The sequence below is a fragment of the Schistocerca gregaria genome, chromosome 6, assembly GCF_023897955.1.
Source record: "Schistocerca gregaria isolate iqSchGreg1 chromosome 6, iqSchGreg1.2, whole genome shotgun sequence".
Classification (NCBI taxonomy): Eukaryota; Metazoa; Arthropoda; class Insecta; order Orthoptera; family Acrididae; genus Schistocerca; species Schistocerca gregaria.
This window is the reverse complement of record NC_064925.1, coordinates 183,187,511-183,209,129: the sequence shown is the minus strand read 5'-3', so window position 1 is coordinate 183,209,129 and position 21,619 is coordinate 183,187,511. Positions and strand designations below refer to the sequence as shown.

General features: G+C 38.6%; 1 protein-coding gene across 2 annotated transcripts in view; it reads left to right on the top strand.

The window, feature by feature from the left end:
* Window positions 1-680: 680 nt before the first annotated feature.
* The window catches only part of LOC126278215 (vacuolar protein sorting-associated protein 54-like), a 132,026-nt gene continuing 111,087 nt past the window's right edge, over window positions 681-21,619 (top strand). The window contains exons 1-2 of one of the 2 annotated variants that reach the window (XM_049978151.1): window positions 681-1,732; window positions 13,887-14,193. In XM_049978151.1, the coding sequence (XP_049834108.1) occupies window positions 1,635-1,732; window positions 13,887-14,193 (405 nt within the window). In that variant the 5' untranslated portion in view covers window positions 681-1,634. The remainder of the gene's footprint in view (window positions 1,733-13,886; window positions 14,194-21,619) is intronic. The other variant, XM_049978150.1, reaches the window with a different exon arrangement.

Here is a 21,619-nt window from a genome sequence, read left to right as displayed (position 1 = left end):
TGCATCTCCCAACGGTTGGAGAGTATAGATGTAGATGTAGACATCTCAACCGCCAAAGAACGTAAGTGGCAGCGAAAGAGCGATTGTAGTGCCACGTCGGCGGTTGTATAAATGAAAACTAGAGTGCCGAAGTATGTGTAGGACAGAGACCATGATCATCAGCTTTTATGCACCCAAGGAGGATATTAGCTGTAGTTTTAGGCCAACAGCAGGTCTAGAACCTCGGAGATTGTCTTTAATTTCCATAATTTATTTAACTGTTTCCAACGAAATAGTTTGAAACATGCCTTGATCGATAATTTTAGTGGTTTTCTACAATAATTATCCTCTTACAGACCTAGGAAACGTATCCTCCATGGTCACAAAACGACTGAATTGCACTACCATACTGCGGAACTTCATTTCACTGTGAGAATGCACAGATTCTCTTTTCAGATCACAGATGCAGATTCCTTGCTCCTGTCAGTTTCGGCTGTAATTTCTTGAAAAAAAGTTTACAGTAAGCAGGTGTATTTAAAAGATGGATAAACCACAAAAATAGGGTTGTATATTTATCACGAAATGCATACTCTCTAGCGATATTTCTGGTGTCAACGCACCCAAATATACGTTTTCTATCGCTCTGTATGCACCCCAGTTTCAACTGTGCCATCTAGCAAAGAAAGTTAAGATTTACGTACAGTAGGTTATTCAACATCTTATGTTTATAATCATGAAGCAAGTGATTAAATCTTTTCTTTACCTCTTTAGGATTATTTGAATGACGGGTTCAGAGACAACCAGATTAAGATGCTCTAGTATTACGGTGCCTATTTCTCAGTTACATCTGAAAAATATTGTGTGCTCCTTGTCTGTCGGTGGTGTGAATATTTACTCCCTCTAAATAAATGTATCTTAACAATCGAATTTAGAAACCTGAACAATCACTGCTGTAAATGATCAGAAGCAAGACAAACGCTTTGAACAAATTTCATTTCCCCGTAGGTTCAAGCGGATAGCGAGGCATTTATTTTGCGAAAAATATGACTCCTTGCGATGCTAGTGAGGCCTAGAGTTAGTAAATTCAGCAGCTCCCACGGGAAATTAATACCAAGCATCAGTACTCGAAGGATGTTACTTCTTGCTGTCTTCTTACTTAATAGTCGTCATTTTCTTCTCATGGTAGCTGTTAAAATTATTTGCCGTACGTTTCGGTGTCGGTGTACTATATATTACGTCCTCTAAAACATTGATACATAAACGCAGAAACCTTACTTTCTTAAGCTTTTTTCGCCAATACATTGCTACATAACAAATACATTTTATTTCCTCTAGCCGAAAATGCATACATTTTGCATGCGCAAATCTGAATATGACATGCAATATCTGTGAAAAGCAAAGTACTAGATAGCGAAAGCATATGGCAGAAACACTGTGCAGCTGATACGGTGTTTGGGGTTTGTGGACGTGTGAGGACGTGTAGTTAATGGAATCAAAATGAGGGTGGAAAGTTGACGGCATGTTTTATCACTTGGAGTGCCACGTGTGAGGTGATATGTGTCACTGGATTGTGATCGTCGTCAGCGATCATGTGAAACGTTCTAGTATGGAAGTGTCACGATGAAAAGAATATGAAACTCGTCTATTGAACTAAAATGCCAAAATCGATTTTAGTACCTGAAAATAAACACGTATGGAACAAGTGCACGTACTGCAAAAATTTGGAGTTCAAAGCCCAACAGGACTTTACAAGGTTAGTGTTAGACAGAATTTAATGAGCAGTTTCGTAATGGTTGTCAGGCATAGCTATAGTCATTCTTTAAGCACGTTGGTGTACAATATAATGAATTTGACACAATTTACGTAACAAACTTCGCCAGTCAAATTCGAAACAATTTTAAGTACTTCACTATAGTGAGATAATTTGCTTAATTGTTGATCAACACTTGAATTTGTGTATGATGACAGTAAACAAACTTTCAACGGCATAAATAGTGCATAGTGTATCATGGGTGCTTTCAACCGATGACAGAGTAATTAACTTTTATTTTATGCAAATTTTATCTGTGAGGAATACTGTATATGAAATATAGCCGAAATAAATAATAATATGTTTAAAGAGTTACGTAACGACTGTGATGTTGCCTTATTAACTTGACAGATAAACAAAAATGAATGCCATTTGTATACCAAGCCTTAAGTTAATACGGCCATAATTTTTCACTTAATTAGCACAATGTTGATTAAGTACAAGAATGATACTGTGCTTTTATTGTATAATTCTTTACTCAAATTGTTAAGCAACTTGTGGGTGTACTAGTACTTCCATTGGGCAGCTCTTGTCTTTAGGACAGCACAGGGATGTTGACAGTTGTCTTTAGCTGCAGACTGAAACATTGGGTATTACAATAATTACTTAAAAAGAAATGAACGAACAAAAATAACATGAAATTGATTCATAATAACAGATCTAATAAATTTTGGATCACATATACACATGTGTGTGCTGGGAATGAAGAGTTACATTATTCTCCATTCAAGTGTTTTGAAACAATGTTGGCATAATGAGTACGTGACTCCATATTAAATTTGAGCTACAATTGAGTGTAATGTTTTATATTCTAGATGCTGTTATTCTTCACGCTTTGTAAGTAACAGGTTAATAGAAAATTTGTTGTCTTGAAAACATAGGATCGACTTTGCAAACAATCATTTACAAATATTCACATAAACATTGGATTGTCCTGAAATGTACATTCCACACGAACTTAACAATTTTAATACACTTTCTCAGCATACAAGGTGACCTATCTTTGACTGTAGTGACTTTTTTTTTACTGGTATTTTGCTAATGCATTTACATGCTTGCAGTGCTTAATGTATTTTGAAGAATTTGAGATGGAAGTAAAAATAAAATGACAAATAAATATAACAAAAAAAAATGTGAACTGCTAATTTCAGTTGAAATCTCTCTCTCTCTCTCTCTCTCTCTCTCTCTCTCTCTCTCTCTCTCTCTCTCTCTCTGTGTGTGTGTGTGTGTGTGTGTGTGTGTGTGTGTGTGTGTGTGTGTGTGTGTGTGTGTGTAAGGCAACTGGCTAGTTTGATGTGACCTGCCACGAATTTCTCTTCCTCTTAGAGTACCTCATGCATCATACATAGGCCCCACACTCATTTATTTGCTGAATTTATTCCAATCTCATTGGCCTTATTACTTTTCTCTTTCTTTGATTTTCTCTCAATCCATATTGTGTATGCATTAGACTGTTCATTCTGATCATCAGATTCTGTAATTCTTATTCACTTTCACTGACGATAGCAATGTCAGCAGGAGATCTTACATTGATACCTTATCATGTTGAATTTCAGTTCCCCTCTTGAACCACGTTCATTATTAGTTTCACTCTTGACCCATTCTTTTATATCCATTATTGCTACTTTGATATAGAGACTGAAATGTAGAGGCAGAACACCACAGCTTTGCCTTACACACGTTTTAATCTGAGCACATGGTTCTTGCTCTTCCACTCTTACTGTTCCCCCCTGGCTCTTTTGCATATTATATGTTACCCATCTTTCCTTATAGCTTACCCCTGTTTTTCTCAGAATTTAAAGCATCTTGCACCATTTTAGGTTGCTGAACACTTTCTGTAGGTCAACAGACCCTATGAACGTGTCTTGATTCTTCTTTATTCTTGCTTTCTTTACCATCTGCAATGTCAGCACTGCCTCTCAGGTGCCTTTACCTTCCCTATCGCCAAACTGATCGTCATCTAACAGGTATACCCAATTTTCTTTCCTGTTGTTCTGTAGGCTTGTATTATTCTTATCAGCAGTGTGGATGCATGAGCCGATAAGCTGATTGTATGATAATTCTCACACTTGTTAGCTATCCCTATCTTTGGAATTGTGTTGATGATGTTTTTCTGAATGTCAGATGGTATGTTGCCAGACTCTACACTCAAGACACCAGAGTGAATATTCATTTTCTTGCCACTTCCCCCAATGATTTTAGAAATTCTGATGAAATATTATCTATCCCCTCTTCCAAAGCTCTTTCAAATTCTGATTCTAATACTGAATCCCCTAACTATTCTGTATGTACTACTGTTTCTTCTTCTTGTCATGTCATCAGACGAGTCTTCCCCCTCATAGAGGCTTTCAATGTACTCATTCTATGTGCTTCCTCCTCTGCATTTAACAATGGAATTCCAATTGACCTTTATGGCACCCCCTTACATGCACCCCTCCCCACACCCACACTAAAACCTAAAAACAAACAAAGTTCTGTACAATCAGACCAAGTAACTGTAGGAACTTCATTCTAGATGCCACATATTTGCCCATTGCCCCAAGCATAAATTTCTGTTTTAGCTGTTACTGAAAAAAGCTATTAAATTCCCAACTATAAGTAACACACAGCACAAACAATACCAAATAAAAATGCAAATCCATTACTAGCAAAATGCAAAATCGAAGTAGCTCTCTAGCGAACTGGCACACTCTCTTGCAATGACAGCCTCACACATTTGGATAACAGTGACAAATGGCTCACTTTGGTACGTAACAAATTACTTGAAAACATAAACATGCAACCCAAGCAATCACCACCAATTACAATAACACAGCATCTGCAAACATGGGCTGACTCAAACACTGCACCACTGTGATGTCGTACAACACAAGATAGTCATGTCATGTGTCAAAGGGGACGGGTGGAATTGCAACTTCTTGTTGACCCAATTTTCTAAGTTTAACTATTCTTGGGGTGCAGTACATTATTGCAGTGCCTATGTTTGGAAGTACTATGCAAAGATCCTTCAGACATGCACTGTTGTGACTACAACTGTTATGAGATGTGGAACTACACATAATGAATGTATGAGTGCAAGTTGTTTTCAGTGTGATTGAATTCCATAGAAAGGCTACTTTTCACTGTTTTCACTGATATTCATTAATGCCACCTGGTGGCTCGCAGGCCAGATCTGGCCTATGGTTGGCCCATGGAATCAGTAGTGTCTGGATATTTCAATAGGTAAGAGCACTGCTCTTGATAGCCAAGGTTCCATGTTTGAGTGTTGGTCCACTTTAAAGTTTCAGTCACTCAGAAGGTTTCGAAAATCTGCACATTCCAGTGCAGACTGAAATATTAGCTCATTATAAACTGCTCTCCTTGTTAACAACTGCTGAGAGCATTTTCCATTTTTTCTATTGTTCGTAATTGTTAAGGACATGCACTGTATTTGTACCAAATAAATAAATAAATAAACAAGTAAAAATTCATGAATGTTGCTCCACTGATAACCACACACTTCATTTTTGAATAGTACAGCAAATGTCATTCTTTTGGGTAACAATAACTGAGGCAGTTTTTTGCGATAATATCCTAGAAGATTTTATGAATAAGAGTTTCCTTGTTTATTTTCTATTATTTAGTTTTTTGGTTGTATAATATGAATTTTAACCTCCACAATGAAAGCTGCTGTATTCTCTGTATTATAATTATTTATGATGTATCCTACTGTGTTCTATGTGGTATGTATTAATCTGTGGAAGCTAAACAGGATTCAGTCTCTGTATTCTTATGGCTGAAAAACTGTTGCAGTAATGCCCTGCTTCCTATAACAATGTTATGAAGTTATCTGAATGGCATGATACTTGTTTCTTGTCATTTCGTTCCACTTCATACAGTCAGATATTGTGTCAAATCAACCAAGCAACTATGTTTTCAGTGTGATTGAATTCTATAGCCATGCTACTTATTCACTGATATTCATTAATGCCACATGTGGGTGCCTGGCGGCTCGCAGGCCAGATCCAGCCTGTGGTTGGTTTCAGTTTGACCCTTGGAACCAGTTCATGGAAGAGTGTGGCACTTGCATTGTACTCACCCATTGTGCTTTTTTGGATATTTTCCATTCTGTTGTTTGAATTTTTCCTATTTGACTTCTGTGTAGCACAGCCAATTTATGTTAGCTGCAAGCATCTTAGACGTTTAAACTTTTTGAAATGAATAAAGAAATGATAGTGTTATTTATTTAATGTTGTAGAAACAACTCCAGATGTGCAATCAGACATCACAAGTACATGTGTTCAAATATTTACAAAATGTTTGCTGGTAGTGTTTGGGGGCATGAACATACTAAATTTCAATCACTCTACAGGTCAGCCTGTCTCCAAAAATTTTAAAGTTACTCCTATTTGCTTGTTGGCTGAGATTGCCTATCTCATTGCCGTATTTTGCTTTTCTATGATTCTTTCTCATCTTTATTGTTCATTGTAGACATGTTATGACATTGAAACTTTAGAAACTGAAGGTAATTTCTAATGAATTAAATGCTACCAGTTACTTTTATAGGTGTTTATTTTACCAAGATATTCCTGTATGTCTGGCATCCCATCTTCGGGTGTTTACATGTCATAAACATTGTTTCTTTACTAACAGTGTTCCAGAATTTCACTGTGGAAGTTTTTAAGATGTTTTACATAAAGAAACAGTATTCCCAATGGGTAAATAAATGTGAACATCTGAAGATGGGATGAGCATAAAAAGAAGATACTCTCAAAAATGTGTTTTGAGACATAATTTGTTGGCACGGTGTGTCAGGAAAGGGGTGCCATTCACGTCAGTGCATTACTCCATAAACATAATTCATAGATGCTACAGCTTTGACTTTATGTGCTAGGAGCACTGCTGTCACATCACGTGACAAGCCACCACATGAGCTTATACAAGTATGCGATACATACCTGTGGATCAGCATATGTTACCCATGCCTTATGTATGCATTTTCTTGCTTCAGTGTTACATAATTTTCCATTCATTCTTATAAAACTACATACATTGTTTAAATATAATTTTTGATGAGTATTGGTCAATATTTATTCATGTGATTAAGTTTGTTTGCACAGTAGTAGTAGTAGTAGTAGTAGTAGTAGTAGTAAATAATAATAATAATAATAATAATAATAATAATAATGCAGTGAAGAATAATACTATTTTTGGGTGGCAAATAGGCATGTTAAGGACGTAAGTGACCTCAGTGGCAATGAACGTTTTGGAAGAGAGGGGAGGGTGCGGGTGATGAGGCTAGCCACTTATTAGCTCACCCATTTTCCCCGACTTTGTTGCTAAAACCTTTTCCCATACTTGACTGCCTTGACGACGACTGATAAACACTAGCATTGCATGTGTGTGTGATGTGCACCACACAATTGGCTGCAGTTAAGTGGTTGCCATTTGCTTCCTGAATTTCCCTTTGTAATAATATACTATTTTATTTATGTTCTGAAAGGTGTCAAAACAGCCATTTTATTGGCATGGCAGCCACTTAAATTGTTCACAGAAGTTCATTTTATATTGTTCATCAGTACTATGTAGTAAGTAAAGCTGTCATCAACCTTAATGTCGGTTGGCACACCATTGTGGTTTACTAGTTATTGTCTTATTTTTGCTGGGAGGTATCGAAACCTCCAATAATGGCTCTCAGCTTTATCTGTAAAGTCGTGTATGTTGGGGATACTGTCATTTCACTTGTATGCAATATGGTGACTATGACACCAAGATACAAACAGATGAACGCAATCCCATTACACAGTGTGTAATCAAAATAATTTGAAGATCATGAAACTACCGGGGAAACAGCAGGAATTAAGGGGTTTTGGGTGGGACCAAACAAAATAAATGACATTTCTAATATAAAATACACACCCAGTAAAAAATTTATAAAAAATTCCAGTAAGCCAAAATTAAACTAAATACACAAAAACCTACAAACTTGGTATTACCAGTTCAACTTTACGTAAATAAATAGAAATATTGATACCAACATTGAAATAAATTTGCTAAAAATTGGTTTTGGGAATTTCATTAGCCCTGTATGCTTCTCATTTAGTCCACATCATCCCGTAATTCGCTTCAAAAGCTGAGACTTCATTTGATCTATATTGCTAGAATAAAGTCAATGACGTCAAGAAACTAAAACTCACACCAAAAGCTAGTATTAAAAACTTCACTTCATCTCTGTAGCAAGAAAAAACCATACTTGTTGCATTATTATTGAAAATTTTATTTGACCAAAATAGCTTTAATGACTTTATGGTAGCCACCAACCTCAGTCATTATTAACTGCAACTAATAACACAACTGATAGACTCATTAAAGAAATCCATTAACATTCTCACACACACACACACACACACACACACACACACACACACACACACACACACACACACACACACACACACACAAAACCTCATACGCGCATGCACTATTCATGGTACTGTCGTTTATTAGGAAATAACCAATTTTTTATTAATCATACGTTGATGTTGATTATTATGTCGACATTATATCGTGGCAGGTTTAGGTGGGTAGTGTTGGACAATGTCATCTCAAATCGTACAGACAAGAGTGAATGTGTCACATTACTATTTCAAAGTTTGCTGACAGAAATATATGTTGAAGTTCCACATGATCTCTCTCCAAAAAGTACAATATGTTGATTTTTGATGATTTTTTTTAATGCTACAGACCTCTCCAAATGAGAGTATTTGTGAAAATATTGTAACGAAAGGGAGAATTTAAAAGTTGTAGTAAAGAAACCAAAAGTGATAGAGATCTGAGTTTATTTTCAATACGGTAAATACTTTGTTTCCATTACTATGAGACATCATTTATATGTACACACTTTTGAAAATATGAATGGTCACAGGATGTTAACTATCTTGAGAAATGATAAAGAGGAAGGACTGCTATCTGCTATGACATTAATGCATGAATTCTTAAACAGTCAAAATATTTGTGCATAAAGCTGAAAGAATCTTAATTTTTATAAAGCTGAAAGAATCTTAATTTTTATAAAGCTGAAAGAATCTTAATTTTTTTGGTTATCTAGAAATTATTCTCTCCAAAATCCCCCATCCTAAATGTTCTAAAAATTTCATGGTACGTTAGTTGGTCATTGTACTTAGGGAGTGTACACAGTGGGCAATACTTCTCTGTACAAAGTGTGGGAAGTTTTTTAAGTAGACCTAGCTCTACTCTCAATGTCGAAAAATCATGGACACTTAAATATTTAAATTGATCGCTGATTTTAAGTAAATGTCATGTAAAACTGGTATTTCTGAATCAAAATAATTACTGTCCAACACTATAAGTGAGTGGGAAAACAATTCGTAATTTTGTTCAAAAGTGTTTTATAACAAAACTGAGATGCGTAAAATATTTATACCCATTTTTCTTTTGATGGTATTATTCAGACATTATTATTGTCTTCTGTCATGACTTTACTTCATGGCTCTCCCTGAATTAAAATTGCCTACAATGTAACAATCAACATGCTCTGTTGAAAAGAGTTCATTTTTTCCATCTGCTTCTCATTGAACTTCTATAGCCGAGCTGAATTTGCCCCAGGGCAAGGATAATCCAACAAGAGCAGTGCATGGGAAATGAGAACTGCGCGCTGATCTTTTGATGATAGCCATTTGAAAGCATTAGCAGGATTATGAGATTTCTTACAGCAGATGGTTATATCTTGCAGCTCATGAGACACTTCTTGTCTCACCCACCACTGATTGTTGTACGCACAAGAAATGAATTGTCTTCTAAAGTATACTGTGGTCTCTGCATTTCATGCACAGTAACTGGCTGCATTTTGTGGAGCCCCGTTGTTGCAGTGGATGTGACACTCTGGGATGCAACCCAGTTGTGACGTGATTGAATTCCTACCACAGACTTCATAGCAGACCACTCATATCTATTTTTTAAACAAAATTTTCCTAATGTACTTTCTTTTAGAATTAGTGTTTCATGTTTGTTACTAATGTCAATATGGTGTGTACAAATCAGTAGCATCTCTTATAGCATCAACAGCTTCATGCTGGATGTTAAATCTTGTTGCAACATGTTTACAGAGACCTCTTACCCCATCACATACACCTTTTCCATGACCTGTTGCTGCAAATGTCCTTTTTTTTCCTGTGTATTTTTTCAGTGCTACAGTGTCGACAAAGCTCATAAAGCTGAAAGCAGTTTTTAAAATGTGATGCTACACCATCAGTCACATAGACATGTTTAGGAAATGCGTGGCCTCTTAGATGCTATGTCATCAATTATCATGCTGACAGCATAGCATGCATGTGCACTGTCATGAATGAGATCATCACTGACAATAGCACAACAGTGTGATATTCCAAGGAAATAGGCAACACATGTAAATATTTGTATCTGTGATGTGTGCCAGTGGAGACTTTGAATTTTGTTTTTCAAAACAACAGACCACTTCTCAGCAAAGTAGAAATGAAGAACTAAAGTGTCAGTATTCTGGGGTGTGGCTAATTTTACTTCTGCTATGGCCTGTCTCTGCAACCTCCAGGTATCATGATGAGCTATTCCTTTCATGACCCAATGCCTAATGATGGTGTTACACTATCGAATTTCTTTGTCAAAGATATTTGATGATGTAATAGGGAACTTTGTCAAATGTCGTCCAATATTTGATCAAATCTAAGGCCTCGCTGTAGATTTGATCGAAGAAGTCGCTTGTCTTCTGTTCACTCCAATGTGACATGTTACCACCACATGGAGCACTAGCATCGCTGCAGCGTTCTGTCGTCTGTAGTGTTTTTATAAACATTGCCGGTAAATACAGTTGGTGTGTGCCGAAAACTACAAAATTAATAGAGATGTATGAAGCGCTTTACAACGTGAGACACCCTGAATACAAAAATAGATTAAGAAGATTGGAGACCTGACCTAACCCTTTCCTGTAGCAAGGAATCGAAGTGTTACAGTGAGCCTGTCTTCTGCAGATGTAGCAGTTCTTGAGTGAATATTGTGCTTTGTGATATGGGGATACACTTCACTGTGCACATACAGAAATGTATGCTCATCCATTCTTAAGTAATTGATGTATGACTTGACGTCCTCCGCTATAAGCTCACGTAACAATCTTTGTTGAATGCTTTTATTGTGTCGTTAAAACCCACAGCTTCACCCAGGTATGTTTCCTTTTTCCCCCCGCTTCTCTTCCGCACGTGCACATAGTGCAATTGTGTTACATGCAACTGCTGCGATTAATAACAAGTTGTTGTTGTTGTCAGCCATCTTGAACTTTGATGAAAAATATGATGACAGTGTAATACCCCTTCTAGCGCTACACAAAAGACCTTTGTCAAATATATTTGACGGAATATTTGATCACATCTTTGATCAAATCTTTGACTGAGAAATTTGATATTGTAATACCGGCCTAACCTCTGTAACGAACTTCCCTGGCTCTACTGCCTTCTTCACCAACTCTCCTCACTTCCACAATATGTAGGTTATGTCATTATCAGTATCTTGAAGGTGTAATGCTTCAACAGTGATCACTTCAGCACCAGGACGTACTGCACACTCCTGCAACCAGCATTTATCTTGCAGTTCTTGACATATAGGCAAAAGCATCAGGTCCATCTGTGTGTACTTCTTTCCTGTGACACTGCTTATGGTGAAAGAAATGTTTCAGATAAGTGCAGTAAATACATGTGCATACTTGCTTCACTGGCTGGCATTTTACCCAATTTGGTCATAAGAAGTAGAATTTTTAAATTCAGGTTCTCCTTTTTCATTAGCAGATATGCTTTTCTTATTGATTTTGTCGTATGTCTTTTTGCCTTTTTAACTTTTCACCATTTTCACTAACAGAGATACCATCAGCCTGTTTAGGACTTCACCTGCTGCAATTGTTGTCATCACTTCATTAACATTCCAGAGCAACAGTAAGCATAATACCTTGCAACGGATGCCCACAGTAAGAATCTGGGCATGCCAAAATACCTTTCTCATTCTTTATTTTACGGGTTTTTGAAATCAAATAATGTGAGGAAGCAGGTATGTATTTCTGTATCTACTGCTTAGAGTAGCTACCTGGTGCCAGTATCAGTGACTGTACATTCTCAGTATAAATGGCTGCTGAGATAGTGGTATTTAGATTTTGAAACCACACACCACAGTTTGTGCACATACCCCTTGTCTTCAGGTTCTGCTCCAAGTGCAACCACATTATACACTTCACAAAGTTGATAAATTGTTGCTTGTGTAAAACTTATTTCAATTTCTTCCTCTTTTCTTTTTACATACTGTTTTCTCCTTTTGCTTCTAATCCTTCCTGGATGTTTAAGAGGGGATATAGTAGGGGCTACAACAAAAATGCTAACAGTCAACGCATTAAAAACTTCACACCTAGGAAACATTCAGGTAGGGTGTCACTAAATTTCTTCTTGTAATGAGTGTAGCAGTTCCTGCACAATGATGCTGATGCTAGTACCATTACTGGAGGACCAAAATACTTCTGCAATAACTCTGACAGATCTCCAACAACTGTGAAGTGTTTTTCACTTTTCTTAATCACCACCTTCTTTTGTCTTTTTTTCATAGTCCACACTCTTCACTTTTCACTTCTGTATTTCCTCACTGACATTGCATCTAACAAAAAGTTCAAACCGAACACAAAACTCGGTGCAGGCTGAGTTACGTGCTAGTTCTAACTCGTTTGTTGTTCAGAACAGTGCTGAAACAGTGTTGCCAATATGCATATTTTACACTAGAAATTCAGGGACACGAAATATTCAGAATGTTGAAAAATATTGCCCACTGTTTTTGCACTAACTACTAACGCCTTAACCAAACAATATTTTGCGTAATTCTCAAAAGCTTTTGAGTGGGGGTTTCCAAGTAAATAATTCGTAAAAACTCATAAAAATGCATTTTTTTTTTTTGCATTTTTGGTAATAAATATTTACATAACATCTGGCAATATGACATAAAAGATAGCGTTCTGCAACTTTCCAAACTAGAAGAAAAAAATTTAAGTGGTAAAATTAACCTAAATTTCATATTTTCGTCTTAAATTTGTGAGTTAAAGGAAGCCTGCAAGTGTGCAGGTGCAAACGAAATGTCAACACACTAGGATTGAGCTCTAAAGCAAAACATCTGTCCTTTTCTCCAGTACTTTTGGTTTCGTCTCTCTCTCTCTCTCTCTCTCTCTCTCTCTCTCTCTCTCACTCTTTCTTTCTCTCTTTCTTTCTTTCTTTTGTTCTCTACTCTTTTGAGATTTATTTACAAAATATACATTTTTCAAAGGACCATACCATTTACAAAAATTAAGATAAAATCAAAATACTTTATTTCTGAACAGTTATGATATAGAGGTCTAATATATATATTTTCCAGAGAAATTCATGACCACAAGTTCACATGACCTGTTTGATTTGAGATGAAATCGCCCTGTTTTGATATATGGTTCCGTAAGAGACTGGTAGAGGTTGGGCCTGTACTACACTGCCAATGGCAGTAAACAGTTGTGCTGTAGCTACCACCATATGCTTTGTGTACTCCAATTTGCTTTCTGTTGTGGATTGCTTTTTTGATTTGTTTTGAAATGAGTGAAGAGACTAATAGTGGTGATTAAAGGGATTAGAATGCGACTCTCTCCACAACAAAAGGAAATAGTGATCCCTATAACAGTTTTCAGTTCTGCTTTCATGGAAGTACAGATGCGGACATAGGATGGCAGCCCTTCAAGAGGGAGGCAGAGCTTTTTTCTGCACTGGTCCTCTACCATCAGACAGTCCATGTTCTCGCTTGTTTATGGTAGTGCCCTACTGCCAAGATATATTGTCCGCATAATACCAACAACCACTTAGTTCTGTTCTTCATTTCTTTCTGACAATCTGCTTATAGAATTCTGCTGTAGGATCCAGTAATATACAATGTTCTAAGCAGTTACAGTCATCATGTGAAACACCTATATTCTAATGGTAATATTTTATTGAAACTGATGCTGTGATGTCTGCTTGTTTTTGTGCCCATTGATATATATTCCTTCATTATCTTTTATATTATATAACTATTATGTTGCCAGACATCTGCGAGAACATCACTGTACGAAAGAGGGAGGGTCCTTTGTATGCCGTTACGGTCTGAATGGTGTGTGTCCATCGCTTCCTGTGGAAGGTGTGAGTGATCAAGACTATGAGGAGCATGTTCTGCGCCATCACGTGCAGCAGCCACGATCTGCGAGGCACCAAGCAATGCTGGGGCGGCACAGCAAACTGCTACTGCTGCAGCAGCAACAACAACAGAATGCTGAACACTCGCAGCCGTGGACTGTGTACTCAGCATCTCAGAACCTGCCTGCAGTCCTCAATGACCCTAGTCGTGGGAAGCAAGTATGTATCTTTCGTATGTAGAAGATATGAAGCAATAACTGTATGTTTTGAACAAGAAGTTGTTGAATGGGACCAGATATTACATTAATGATGGCCTCTTGTTCCAAATGTAGTTTCTGCAAGCAACTTTAAAAATACTAATGTACAGTTGTCACCAACTTGTGAATACTCTAAATGGTAAGGCCCTTCTTTTAGAGATTTACATAAAGGAAAAACACACAAAAGCAAAAGTTAGGCTCCTAGGGTTGATTAGTCAGACAGATTGTATTAGAGAAAATGTGATTCTACTGTCAGTTACGTGGAAACATGCAGTTATGTAGAGCAAAATGTCTCTTAGGGAAAGATAGAGAAAAAAGGAAAACTGTTTTGTAGTATTTTGCATTCCAGATAAAAAAATGTGGAGGAAATTGCAGGAATGATAGAAAGAAAGAGGAAGCTATACGAGAGAATGCTGCTTAGACTAGGAGTAAGAAACACTTAAGAATAAAAAGCAAGTTCAGTACATTGTGGCGAGAAAATATTTAGTAGTAGAAGTAATTACAATACATTTTTTCCCCTTGTATGTGACTGTTATCTATTAAAATGTAGTCACAGAATTGGCAGCTCTTGTGTTGCCTGCCAAAGTTGGTAATTTGTTGGCGTTGATTGTTGCTAGTTGGGTTATAGTATATTGTAGCTACTGAAAAGCACTGAATCTAATGATTTTTTTGGGCAGAAGATAAGGATTGATTAATTTGGTTTTGATATGCAGAGTAACAGAATAATGTTTACTGATCTGGTCGTTATGAATTTCAAGATTGGTTACTGATTTTCATATTTATTTGGTGAAGGAAAGAAAATTAGATTGGTGACATACTTAGCTTTAATGTTGCCCGAGACATAGGTTAGATTGAAATGTAACTATTTGATTGTAAGTTGGCGAAGCCAAGTGATGTGAAATCAAAGAAAATTTGATAAGCTGACAGTCTGACCTGTAGCATAACCCGATTCCTAGATTAGGTAGTAATGTGACAGTTTGCTTGTAACTTGACAAAGCCAACAAATCTGCTGGCCGCTGTGGCCAAGCAGTTCTAGGTGCTTCATTCTGGAATCGCGCAAGTGCTACGGTTGGAGGTTTGAGTCCTGCCTCGGGCATGGATGTGTGTGATGTTCTTAGGTTAGTTAGGTTTAAGTAGTTCTACGTTATAGCGGACTGATGACCTCGGTTGTTAAGTCCCATAGTGCTCAGAGTGGTTTGAATTTTAATGAAACAAAATACCAGCTAACTTTATTTACTACCCATTGAAAATTATGAACAAACCTATACTTTTCCAATGGTCTTCTGGGATTTTTGAAAGTAGATAAAGAAGTAGAGTGTAAAATGAATGGAAGAAAACAATTTACTGTTGATTTCATGTTGGAAATTGCAGTCACAGTGCCAGAAACATGGATATCACCTACTTGAATAACATACTCTTTCTCTCACAACTTCTATCCCCCCCTCACCCCTTCCACAGACATGCCATGAAAGAAATAGTTGACTGCAAGCATAAATAAATAAAAATGGAAAATGGCCACAGAAATGCATTCAGTGGCCATTTACAGGGTGATTATAATTCAAGTTAAGCTTTCAAACCCCTGTAGAAATAACACCACTGGTCGAATGACATCAAATTGCAATGGAATATTATCAGAGAACTGGGAAAACATATGGCAGAACAACAATTAATAGCAAGAGATGGCATTGTAAGCATCATAATTTAATAGTGGTCGCCTACAAATGACAAATGAATCTTACAACAATGCCTAAGGTGTACCTTTGATGTTAAACAAACTGTACTACTCAGTATGCATGTGTGTAAAGGTGTGATACTATTAGCTATGTAAGCCCATCCACCACGGCAAGGTCGTAGCACCTCGGACGGGAAAAATCTGTTTTTAATTGTCCCGAGGCCAAAAACTGCATAAAAAGCATCAGTCAAATCAGATTATTAATTTCTGTGTGACTGGCACAGAACATGTATAATGTGCTATCCACTGTTTTCTGCAACAAATTGAAATTGAGAAACAGTACGTTCCACAGCTTATTGAAGTGTTTCCAGTGTCATGTTCAGAATGTGTTGCGTGATGCGTGCTTTCAGTGCAGCTAAGTTTGCAGTTTGAACACTGAACAGCATCTTTCAGATAGCCCCACAGCCAGAAGTCACAAGGATAGGTTATAGGGATGTTCAGGCTGTAGGGAAATGCCGGCTGAGAATTCTAGCATTTCCGGAATGGTGCTTCAGCAGCTGCTTAACTGGATTTGCAATGTGCTGAGGTGCACCATCTCACATAAAAATGATCCCATCCACACTGTTGGAGAGCTGGAATGATGTGGTTGCGCAAAAGACTTAGCGTTTACCAGTGACGGTACAGGTAACAGGACCGGGAGCACCTGTATCTTCGAAAAAATATGGCGCCACGATAAATGATGCTGGAAACCTGCACTACACAGAGATCTTTTCAGGGTGAAGTGGTACTGGTTGATTTGCATGTGAATTTTCCGCTACCCATATTTGACGAGTCTTTGTATTGACATATCCTGTCAGATGAAAGTGGGCTTCATCTGTCCACAAAATCTTCCACAGCCAATCATTGTGCAGTTCCATGTGAGCAAGAAATTCTAAAGCAAAGGTCTGTCTTGCTGGCTGGTTAACAGGAAGCAACTCTTGCACCTGGGTAATTTTGAATGGAAAGCAGAGAAGGATGTTTCGTAGGATTTTACACACTGAGCTCACAGGTGTGTCCAGTGTTCGGGCAATTCTCTGTGCACAACACATTGCACACTACCACTTGTCTCCTCCTGAATTGCTGTGGAAACCGCTTCCACAGACGTCAAATCAATTTGTTTCCTCCCTCTACCAGGTTGCACACCAAAAGAACCTGTCTTTCCGAATTTCCGAATCATTTTCTCTAGACCCATGGCAGTCATCAAGACCAGTGCCTTTTCTTTCAAACCCTTCAGTGTCCATAACTTCTGCAGAGTGACGTGTGCACAGTCATCATTCTTGTAATACCGCTTTACAAGCAGAGCACGATCCTGCATTGAGACAGTTCATTGTGAACGTCGCAGACACGAAAGGAGGAAAAGCCGTGTACCCGGCGTTTTTACACAACTTCAATGGCTCGCGTCCACGGCGGGTGTTTTCATTTACGTATTCTGACACATACAGCGCCATCTATTGATCAATTTTCACACTATTTTTTTTCTTTGACCATAGTTTTTCCCCCTTCTTCGATAATATTCTGTTGGAATTTGACGTCATTCTGACCAGCGGTATTATTTCTACAGCATTTCGAAAGTTAAACTGTAATTATAATCATCCTATATATGATGCAGCATGGTGTGGAAAACATTTATGGTCAAATTCCATAGTGCTGTGTAACCAATGTGTAACACAGGTAACTGCAATTGTGAATGCTGTTAACTGAAAATAGGAGTTACTCTCTTTTGTGGTCACTGTGTGTGACTTCTGTGGAGTATGCTTACTGTTTGGGCATGAAAATCTATGGTAAAAAAGGACTGGCCATTAAATGGAAATGGCACTCCCACAGTATCCATAAAAGTTACCCCTTTGGAAAATCAAGTGATTGCTAATCATAAAGTCCAGCTTGTGCTTTGGAGTGCTAGAAAGATAATACCTGTTAAAATAACTGACCTTTGTAAACAGTTAAGAAAATGAAAACTCTGGAGTTTAAAAAATTCCTTCCAAAAAAAATCAGGAGAAGGAACGCTTCAAAATTTCAGAAATGACAACTATCTTGATCACTATCGTAGTTTGAAAATGTAACTTTATGTGTAATCCTCTTTGACTCTGTATGCTGCCAGTATAACTGTTTACACTACGTGCTGCTGCCAGTGGGGTAAATAACTCTAGTGTTAGTTATAAGAGAAAATGATTCTGCAGTCCAGCTTAGAGTTGATTCGCACTACTTCTACCCAACTTCACGCCCCACAGATAGTGTGCAACTAGGCAATAAAGGTACACCTTAGTTTTTTAGGTAAAGCAAACTACATGTTTTGTTAGTAGCAGTACTGTAGAATGTTTGCTCTTTTAGAAATGAGACTTCAACTAATGTCGTGATGTATGAGTATCCAATAAAATCTAATTTGTGTGTCCATACTATGTAAGCTGCTATGAGGAATCGTGATGAATTACAATCATTAGGACCCTAACCATAGAAAGAGTGTTTAGGGAAATAGTTTCCAGAATCCCCCCTGCGGGTCTGGGGGTAAGAATAGGCCCGCGGTATTCCTGCCTGTCGTAAGAGGCGACTAAAAGGAGTCTCAAAAGTTTTGGCCTTATGTGATTGTTCCCTCTCGGGTTTGACCTCCATCTCTCTAGATTCTTCCGAAGAGCAAGCCAATTGGGGAAGGGCGCCTTACATGGTGCACTGTATCCGTCGTGTGTTGAGAGCTTTAGCTGGCTGTGTCGTTGTTGCAATGCTGTCCCACTCGTTTTCCACCTCTTGGGCGAGGACACGTCCCTGGGTGCGATTACATCTACACTACACTTACATCTACACTTATACTCCGCAAGCCACCCAATGGTGTGTGGCGGAGGGCACTTTATGTGCCACTGTCATTACCTTTCTTTCCTGTTCCAGTCTCGTATGGTTTCGCGGGAAGAACGACTGTCTGAAAGCCTCCGTGCGCGCTCTTATCTCTAATTTTACATTTGTGATCTCCTCAGGAGGTATAAGTAGGGGGAAGCAATATATTCGATACCTCATCCACAAAAGCACCCTTTCGAAACCTGGCGAGCAAGCTACACCGCGATGCAGAGCGCCTCTCTTGCAGAGTTTGCCACTTGAGTTTGTTAAACATCTCCGTAACACTATCACGGTTACCAAATAACCCTGTGACGAAACGCGCCGCTCTTCTTTGGATCTTCTCTATCTCCTCCGTCAACCCGACCTGGTACGGATTCCACACTGATGAGCAATACTCAAGTATAGGTCGAACGAGTGTTTCGTAAGCCACCTCCTTTGTTGATGGACTGAATTTTCTAAGGACTCTCCCAATGAATCTCAACCTGGTACCCGCCTTACCAACAATTAATTTTATATGATTATTCCACTTCAAATCGTTCCGCACGCATACTCCCAGATATTTTACGGAAGTAACTGCTACCAGTGTTTGTTCCGCTATCATATAATCATACAATAAAGGATCCTTCTTTCCATGTATTCACAATACGTTACATTTGTCTACGTTAGGGTCAGTTGCCACTCCCTGCACCAAGTGCCTATCCGCTGCAGATCTTCCTGCATTTCGCCACAATCTTCTAATGTCGCAACTTCACTGTATACTACAGCATCATCCGCGAAAAGCCGCATGGAACTTCCGACACTATTTACTAGGTCATTTGTATATATTGTGAAAAGCAATGGTTCTATAACACTCCCCTGTGGCACACCAGAGGTTACTTTGTCTGTAGACGTCTCTCCATTGATAACAACATACTGTGTTCTGTTTGCTAAAAACTCTTCAATCCAGCCACACAGCTGGTCTGATATTCCGTAGGCTCTTACTTTGTTTATCAGGCGACAGTGCGGAACTGTATCAAATGCCTTCCAGAAGTCAAGAAAAATAGCATCTACCTGGGAGCCTGTATCTAATATTTTCTGGGTCTCATGAACAAATAAAGCGAGTTGGGTCTCACATGATCGCTGTTTCCAGAATCCATGTTGATTCCTACAGAGTAGATTCTGGGTTTCCAAAAGCGACATGATACTCGAGCAAAAAACGTGTTCTAAAATTCTACAACAGATTGACATCAGAGATATAGGTCTATAGTTTTGCGCATCTGCTCGACGACCCTTCTTGAAGACTGGGACTACCAGTGCTCTTTTCCAATCATTTGGAACCTTCCGTTCCTCTAGAGACTTGCGGCACATGGCTGTTAGAAGGGGGGGGGGGGGGGGCAAGTTCTTTCGCGTACTGCGTGTAGAATCGAATTGGTATCCCGTCAGGTCCAGTGGAGTTTCCTCTGTTGAGTGATTCCAGTTGCTTTTCTATTTCTTGGACACTTATTTCGATGTCAGCCATTTTTTCGTTTGTGCGAGGATTTAGAGAAGGAACTGCAGTGCGGTCTTCCTCTGTTTCAATGCCATCTTCATCCCGAATTCACTGAATGCTTCACGCATAGCCCTCCTTACACTAACTTTGACATCGTTTAGCTTCTGTTTGTCTGAGAGGTTTTGGCTTCGTTTAAACTTGGAGTGAAGCTCTCTTTGTTTTCGCAGTAGTTTCCTAACTTTGTTGTTGTACCACGGTGGGTTTTTCCCGTCCCTCACAGTTTTACTCGGCACGTACCTGTCTAAAACGCATTTTACGATCACCTTGAACTTTTTCCATAAACACTCAACATTGTGAGTGTCGGAACAGAAATTTTCGTTTTGATCTGTTAGGTAGTCTGAAATCTGCCTTCTATTACTCTTGCTAAACAGATAAACCTTCCTCCCTTTTTTTATATTCCTATTAACTTCCATATTCAGGGATGCTGCAACGGCCTTACGATCACTGGTTCCCTGTTCTGCACATACAGAGTTGAAAAGTTCGGGTCTGTTTGTTATCAGTAGGTCCAAGATGTTATCTCCACGAGTCGGTTCTCTGTTTAATTGCTCGAGGTAATTTTCGGATAGTGCACTCGGTATAATGTCACTTGATGCTCTGTCCCTACCCCCTGTCCGAAACATCTGAGTGTCCCAGTCTATATTAGGTAAATTAAAATCTCCACCTAAGACTATAAAATGCTGAGAAAATTTATGTGAAATGTATTCCAAATTTTCTCTCAGTTGTTCTGCCACTAATGCTGCAAAGTCGGGAGGTCGGTAAAAGGAGCCAATTATTAACCTAGATCGGTTGTTGAGTGTACTCTCCACCCATAATATTTCACAGGAACTATCCACTTCTACTTCACTACAGGATAAACTACTACTAACAGTGACGAACACTCCACCAACGGTTGCATGCACTGTATCCTTTCTAAACACCGTCTGTACCTTTGTAAAAATTTCGGCAGAATTTATCTCTGGCTTCAGCCAGCTTTCTGTATCTATAACAATTTCAGCTTCGGTGCTTTCTATCAACGCTTGAAGTTACGGTACTTTACCAACGCAGCTTCGACAGTTTACAATTACAATACCGATTGCTGCTTGGTCCCCGCATGTCCTGACTTTGCCCCGCACCCGTTCAGGCTGTTGCCCTTTCTGTACTTGTCGGAGGCCATCTAACCTCAAAAACCGCCCAGCCCATGCCACACAACCCCTGTTACCCGTGTAGCCGCTTGTTGCGTGTTGTGGACTCCTGACCTATCCAGCGGAAACCGAAAGCCCACCACCCTGTGGCACAAGTCGAGGAATTTGCAGCCCACATGGTCGCAGAACCGTCTCAGCCTCTGAT